Genomic DNA, 7,805 nt, shown 5'->3' with positions numbered 1-7,805 from the left:
GGTTTGACTCGACGGCACATAACAACAACAACAACATAAAGTAATACTCTGACCCAAATCATCAATTACAGTTACTTTTCAACTCGACTGATACAAAGAATTTAAGTTCTAGGCCTGGAACAAAGTGATTTCAATATGGAAGTGAGCTTAATGCAAGAAAAAAAGTGAATAATTGTTAACGATTATTTTTCCAACCTACTTGTTGGAGAACGAACCATTTTATACCAAGCCATATTTGAGCACTATCATTGTAAATCTCTCTATAGTTAGTTTTAATGGCCCTTCTGCTGTACCTTCCTTTTGTGACTGGTCATCAGGTCCCAGTAAATGTCATGATTTTTTCTACATGAGCCTATTACTTTCAGTCTTCACTGTAAAGATCTGAGAAGACAGTTATTACTTCTCTCCTTGAACAACTGAAATAACCTTCTGATTTCCTGTTACTGTCTTCATTCCCTTTCATTCCAATCTTCCCGATGATTGTTTTAAGAGTAGACACTTTTATTCCCATAATGGCTGCATAGTAAACTCTCATATTTTTATGTTGATATCCAATAATCTAACATATGTATACATCTGTTTTTCCAACCCCAAACTTCAACTAGGGCAATCTATCCAAACAATTTCCTAAATATACTTCATTTTTAAAGAAAAACCCAGCAGATTTTTATAGAGTCCTATTTCAATATTTACACTTTAGCAATTTCCCATGAAAAATCTGTTTCAATTCACATTTAAAATTTATAAAGAAAATACTATTATGAAGAAATAAACTAACAGAGGAAACACAGAAAATATTTATAGAATGCATGACATAAAGACACCCACTTCTATGTCCATGTCAATTCCAATTTCATGTAAAGCATTCAGAACAATCAGGCAATTGTGCAGATGTTGTTCAGGGCTCTTTGGTTTTGTATACATATTTCTAAAATGAGACTCAATCTGGAAAAAAAAAAGAATAATAATCAAACCTGTTAGTGATGGAAGGAAAATTGCTGTTGGTGTGCACATGTCTTTTGTAGTTCAGCAAAGAATCTTAAAATACTAATGTTTGGCAGTATTAGACCATTGCACTCAAAATGCAAGAATAGTAATAATAATAAAGGCAGTACTAATCATTTAGATTCAGGTATTAGACTTAATATTAAACATTTTAATTAATCAGTTTACAGAAAATTTACTTCACATTTTAATTATGTATTCTTACAAAGAACAGATGACAATTTTGTATAAGGGTGGCTCTTACCAGAAATGGACAATAGGTTGCTATCTGTGTCGCAAAAACAAGGCCATCTAAAAGATCTTTGTCAAAATTTAATATCCATTTCTCAGGGGGAAAAGCACCTGTTCCAAAAAAAAAAAAAAAAGGAAGATAAATATATTTATATATATACTTTTTCCTTTTCCAAAAAGATAATGGAAATCTGAGCAATAGTGAAAGAGAAATTTTACCTGAGTTTACAAAACAAAAAGCACATTTCTTTAGAAACAAAAACAAATTTTAAATAGTGTAAAACTGTAAAGTTTCAGAAGATCAATACCATGAAAGTTATCTGCAGGGCTTTATAGGTAAATGAGATTCATCTCTTTTGTTTCTATTTTAAACATTTTGAAAAATGCACTATCATATAATAATAGAAGAAACACTCAATATTTTAAAATGACTCATTCTGCTGAGTGTCTTGGAATTAAAATGATTCATCAATGATCACAAGGAATTCAAAAGACATAGGGGTACTTAGAACGCTAAATTCTCAGTGCCAGTTTCCTTCTTTGTTGCAGAAACTTCCCCACACATACTATAAGTAGGTGGAAGGAGTTGGAAATGTATGGGTTAAGGAAAAGAGGGTTATTTGACCTATAAAAGAAAATATAATATGCAGGAATAATAAAAGGAATTTTCAGTTACAGAAATGATTACTACCTTGAGACTAGAAAAGTGAAAATTTCTGATTGTATGAATGGGCCACAGAATATTTACCCATTCACTGGTTAAAGGGTGCTGGGTTGTTTTCAATTTGGGTCAATTATACATGAAGCTGCTATAAAACATTTGCATACATGTCTTATTATGACTACCAGTTTTAATTCATCTCAAGTATATAGCTAGGAATGGGACTGCTGGATCATATAGCAACTGCATTGTGCAACCTTTCATACGCCATTCATCTGTCTTTTTTGGTGCAGTATCTGTTCAGATCTTTTGATCATTTTTTAAATTGGGTTGTTTCCTTTCTTGTTGAGTGTTGAGAGTACTTTAGGTATTCTGCATACAAGAAATTTGTGGGACATATATTTTCATGATATATTTCTCCATTTAATTTAGTTTTCCTTCATCAATGCTCTTCAATTTTAAGCACATGTAACTTGAACATATTTTGTTAGGTTTATACTTCAGTATTTCATTTTTTCATGCTATTGTAAATGCTATTTTAAAAAATTAATTACTACTGTTTACTGCTAGTACATAGAAGTAGAATTTGTTTGTGTTGTATTTTTTGTTTTTCATGTAGTCTGCAACCTTGATATACTCATGTATGTGCTAGTTCTAGGAGTTATTTTGTAGATTCTTTGGAATGTTTTACTTGAAAATCATGTCATCTTAGAGCCTCTCACCCTGAGGTAGAAGTAGTTTGTAGTACACACACAAACACACACACATACACAACCATATATATCAGGATTTGAGGTTGCCAACAAAAGACAAAAACCACTCACTGTACTACTAGTGCATAGGATAATGCTTTACTCACAAAAGAGATAGAGCAAGATCAGCTTCAATCGTGGGCACTGGTTTCCCATGGCCAGCAAGTCACTCCTCACAGCTGGTACAGGACAACTGCTCTGCACACACCCCTCTTGTGCACAAACCCAAAGAGCTCATTGCCTCCCCGCGGGAACAGATACAGAGGTGGGATTGGCAAGGTACCAAATGGTGCCCATATATATGCAAGATACAAAGAAAGTTACTGTGTGCCCAGAACAGGGAGGAAGGCTTCTCTGATAAGGAGAAGGAACTGAGAGAGAGAGAGAGACCCAATTCCCACCCTCCTTATCAGGAAGTGTTCTGGGAGCCCAAGGCCTCTGTAGAGGCAGACTTTCTTCCCAAAAGTGTATATAGTTTCTTTGCAGCTACAAAGAGCATTCACCAGGGCCTTAAGGGTGACAGTTTGTCATCTTTCTTTCTATAGATTAACATTCTTATTTCACAGGACATGTAAGAGTCTGAGTGAGTTACTTGTCCTTACTGTAGGCAGGTACCATAAAGGACACTTTCTCAGGACTTTTTTCACTCTCTTCTATGATGACCAGTGAGGTCTGCAGAAAAAAAAACAATCCATGTGGGGATGCAGACTCCCCTGCATCTGTAGCCTCCAAAGATTTATATTCTTTGTCTAGTTTATGTATATTCAGCATCTACAAATTTCACCAACCACTCTAGCTCAAGTTCTGTTTCTAGGGTCTAGTCCTATCTACCACAGTAGACCACAGCTAGAATTTCATTTCTTCCTGAAAGCATCTGTCACTTCTTGGATTTAGGGCTACTTTCTGGTCTCAAATTTGTTTTGTTAGCTTGGCATTTCTGAATTCAGTGCTGCACTTCACACTAATCACAACTTCTACATATTAGCTGACAGTCACATTCTTGAAATAACACAGCCTAAATATAATATAAAAATATCAGATTATGCCATTTCTATTGCCCATGTGCATTCCGATCTTGCAAAACTGATGATCAATATTTAATGGTGAACTAATTAAGAATCTCTGGAAAAAATACAATGTTTTATAAATAATTACTACTTTCTGGTTCAATGAAATTGAAAATTGCACACATTTGAAAGAATTCAAATGCATACAAATTAAAGACAATAACACCACATGACTTTTAAGAATACATAAAATTACTAAAAAGCCAGCATAGTCTCCCAAACATGTAATGAATATTTTTCACTTTAACAAACTATGATAAAATGAACATTTTAAATTTCACTCAGAAATAAGAGATAGCCTTAGCTGGTTGATGAAATAAAAGATAAAATAGCATACACCAAACCAAACTCATTGCCATCAAGCAAACGATTGCGACTCATAGTGACTCCTTCTTGGGTTTCCGAGGCTGTATCTTCATGGAAGGAGTTTGTTCAATCTTCCTTCTGAGGAGTGGCTGGTGGGTTTGAACCACCAGCCCCACCAGCCTTCTCGTTACAGTCAAATGCCTTAGGCACTACGCCCCCAGAGCTCCATAAAATAGCATACAAAGAATAACATTCATTCACAAGAACTGTAGGTCTTCATCAAACAGTGAAGTTAAGTAGTAGAACAGAGGTTCTTTGAGCTAAAAGTTCAAAAGGTCCCAACTTCTGGGTTTTTTTTTTTAAGAGTATAGCCAAATAAAAGTACTTAATCCTTTCAGAAATCCCACCTTACATTACAAAATGGTCTGTTGCTACTCACAGAACCACCAGGTGATTACAGGATGATCGACTTCCTATTAGCAATCCAATACAGCAATTGAAACAAAGGGTTCAAAGGAATGACATAGAAGGCACTTTATGGTAGGCTTAATGTACTGAAGAAGATACTGACACTTATGGGTGAAAAGGAGCTCTGCTGGCACAGTGCCTAAGGTATTCCACCACTAACAAGGAGGCTGGCCATTCAAACCCACCAGCCACTCCTTGGAAGGACTGGGCAAGCCACTTCCTTAGAGATACTGCCTTGGAAACCCAAGGGGGGTTGCTACTAGTTGGCAGTGAGGTTTTGTTTTTTAAAAAAATGGGTGAGAAAGGTCCATTCATGAAAAATGTTAACTACAACATAGTGTTAGTGCTAAAAGGCTTCAGTACATACAATACAAAAAGCTACTGGGAACAGAAGGGTGAGTGTGTAAGAGCAAATGCACCTCCCAGCAGTACCACAAAGGCCACCTTATTCACAAGACAGAGGTGTCCATTTATTAAGTGGGAAACGTTTTTTATCCTTCACAACACTTAAAACATTACCACATGATATGACTTTTTTTTTTTTAAACCGTGCCTTCCAGCAACCATCTGTAGGAAAGTTCTCCAAACTGTGATTGATTGCCTAGCACCTTATGCTCTTGGACAAGTCCATAGAAGTCTGAAGGCTAAAATATTTCAGTCTGCTTGCGGTGTTAAATTCAGATGTGCTAGTTGAAGAGTGTCCCATCTCTACCCACTCCAATCAATGGACTTGTTGTTGCCAGACCAAATGCTGGCTTCACCACAGAATGCTCTAGCTCAGCCATTTCCCATGTCCTTCTGAGGTCAAAAGGATAAAGTTCTGAAATGTCTGCTTGGCATTCACAACCTGTATGGGTGAGCCCCCGACACAACTGTTTCAACTTTATTACTCTCTGCTCTCCAACATGGAGTCCCTGAGTGATGCAAATGGCTAAGAACTTAACTGCTAGCTGCACAGTTGGCTGTTCAAACCCACTTAGAGGCTCCTCAAGAAACAGGCCTGGGGATGTGCTTCTGAAAGCGTTGAAAACGCTATGGAGTCTTCTACTCGCTGCACATGGGTCCACAGCAACTAACAGCAACAACACTCTCCAACATGCCTTCCTCTATCAATCTAGCCTCTCACCTGTCATGCATGGCCTTTGCTCTATCTTTGTTATGAGATTCTTAGGAGAAAATTGTAAAAGACCTGGCCTAACTGAGTAAGGGACCTAATCAGACCTTATATAAGAACAACTTGTTAGTTCCACTGTTAAACTCTCTGGAAAATCCATAAACAACATATAATGTTTCATCTGATGCCCCAGTTGGCCTGCACAAGGACAGGACATCCAGAAAGAAGGTTCTTCTTGCTGCCAATGAATCAATTTACTTGCTAGGAGACTACTCTTTCATTCTCTTTCTACTTCTGTTTCTATCACCTTTTTTTTTTTTCCTTCACAGAATTATCCTCTCCAACTGTCCCACTGTGATTCTTTACATTCATTCTGGAATCTTTTCTTGGTCTTTATCAAATGATTCCTAAATTCATCACAGTAATTTCAACCTCATTTCTGCCTTTCCAAATGGCTCTGTGTGACTCTCTCTCTTTCATTAGCATCTTCAATGCAACGAGAACAAAATGGAGTTAATCATCTTCAGCTCGGGGCTTCGAACCAGTTCATTCCAGTCTAATCTAATTCTAAGAAAGAAATTGACTTGGGCTGAAGCAGGACATCAAACTTGTTCATTTCGACTCAAACCCCTGTTGAGTATGTGCATTTTCACCTCAGATACAGTGAAGCAGAATCTACACTTTAGCAAGATCTCCAGGTGTTACTTATAGATTCCCATATCTGCTCTGGTGGTGTAGTGGTTGAGGCATTTGGCTGTTAACCAAAAGGTCAGTGGTTGGAACCCACCAGTTGCTCCATGCAAGAAAGATGAGGCAGCCTGCTTCCTTAAAGATTTCCAGTCTTAGAAACCCAACGGGGGTGTCTATGAGTCAGAATTGACCAGATGGCAGTGGTTTTGCTTTTAGTTGCATCTACATATTGTTAAAATGTAGATTCTAATTTAATATATCTGGGGTGGAAATGCACATTCTCAACAGGGGTTTGAGTCGAAATGAACAAGTTTGATGTCCTGCTTCAGCACAAGTCAATTTCTTTCTTTCACTCATTTCAGTGAATCAGACCAGAAATATCAAATGGATCTTTGACTCTCCATTACATTATGCACCTAACAGTAGTCAAGGTCTATAGATATTAGCCTTATAATCGTGTCCATATTGATTTTCTGTTTTCTATCTCCATTGTCACCATGAGCAGTATGTCAATATATACTCATCTGTTCATTAATTGTTGAACTTCTTGCCACAATCCCACTCCAGTTCTTCCTATTGCTGCTAGTGGACTGGTTATCCTAATGAATGACTCTGATCCTGTGAGGGAAACGTCTGGCAATTTCCGTAATCTGGTTTTAACTGAACTTTCATGTCTTATCTCTTACTATTTCCCATATTTGTGAAATGATAACTTTTCTGTATTCTAAGCTGCTGCTTAATGAGATACAGGCCCAGTTCAGATATTTCTACCTCCAGGCAACTCTTTAATAATGTAATCTCCTATGAGGGCAGTTCTACTCTGTCCTATAGGGTAGCTAGGAGTCAGAAATGACTTGAGAACACACAACAACAACAGGGGCAACAGGAAGGACAAAACCTTTACAAAGGTTCAGTGTGTTAAGCAACAACAGCTAAGGAGCCAGTTCTTATAATGCATTATTCTAAAAAATGCAGCAAACTCTTTGAAATTAACTTGCATAGACCTTCATCCTATTGGTAAATATAACTGCAATAATTTTATAACCAATGAACACATTAATTTATAATATATGTACATATTTTATAACACTCTGATTAAAGTGCAACTCCACAGTAGTCAAACTACTTTTATGTGTATTTGTGTAACCCACCTTATTTACTGTATGTTCATACCTCGCTGTTTATATACATTTGAATGGACCAAATACATTTTCATGGATATGATTCTTATTAAATTGCAGTTTCTAGTCAAATTATATTTGATATTATCAGTGCCAACTAAAAGGTAATGAAGTATCCTATGTTTACTGATCTCAAATACCAGTATCTCAAAATATCTTTTAATTTCTACGTCACTATGTTTTCTAAGGGAGCTCTGGTAGCATAGTGCCTAAGGCAGTTGACTGCTAACCAGAAGGCCAGGGGTTCAAACCCATCAGCCACTCCTCAGAAGGAAGATGGGGCAATCTACTTCCGTAGTGATACTGCCTCGGAAACCCAAGGAGGGGTCG

The 7,805-nt window shown here is 37.0% G+C and overlaps 1 protein-coding gene across 1 annotated transcript in view; it reads right to left on the bottom strand.

The window, feature by feature from the left end:
* LOC103212728 (cilia- and flagella-associated protein 47) overlaps window positions 1-7,805 on the bottom strand; it is a gene marked incomplete at its 5' end in the record, with an annotated part of 285,428 nt that overhangs the window by 234,561 nt on the left and 43,062 nt on the right. Inside the window, 2 exons of the mRNA XM_007958686.2 lie at window positions 829-945; window positions 1,250-1,347. Coding sequence (XP_007956877.2) covers window positions 829-945; window positions 1,250-1,347 — 215 coding nt within the window. The remainder of the gene's footprint in view (window positions 1-828; window positions 946-1,249; window positions 1,348-7,805) is intronic.

Source organism: Orycteropus afer, unplaced genomic scaffold, assembly GCF_000298275.1.
Source record: "Orycteropus afer afer isolate SDZICR_OR568_19922 unplaced genomic scaffold, OryAfe1.0 scaffold01079, whole genome shotgun sequence".
Classification (NCBI taxonomy): Eukaryota; Metazoa; Chordata; class Mammalia; order Tubulidentata; family Orycteropodidae; genus Orycteropus; species Orycteropus afer.
The sequence above is the reverse complement of the archived record's forward strand: the minus strand, read 5'-3'. Positions and strand labels throughout refer to the sequence as shown.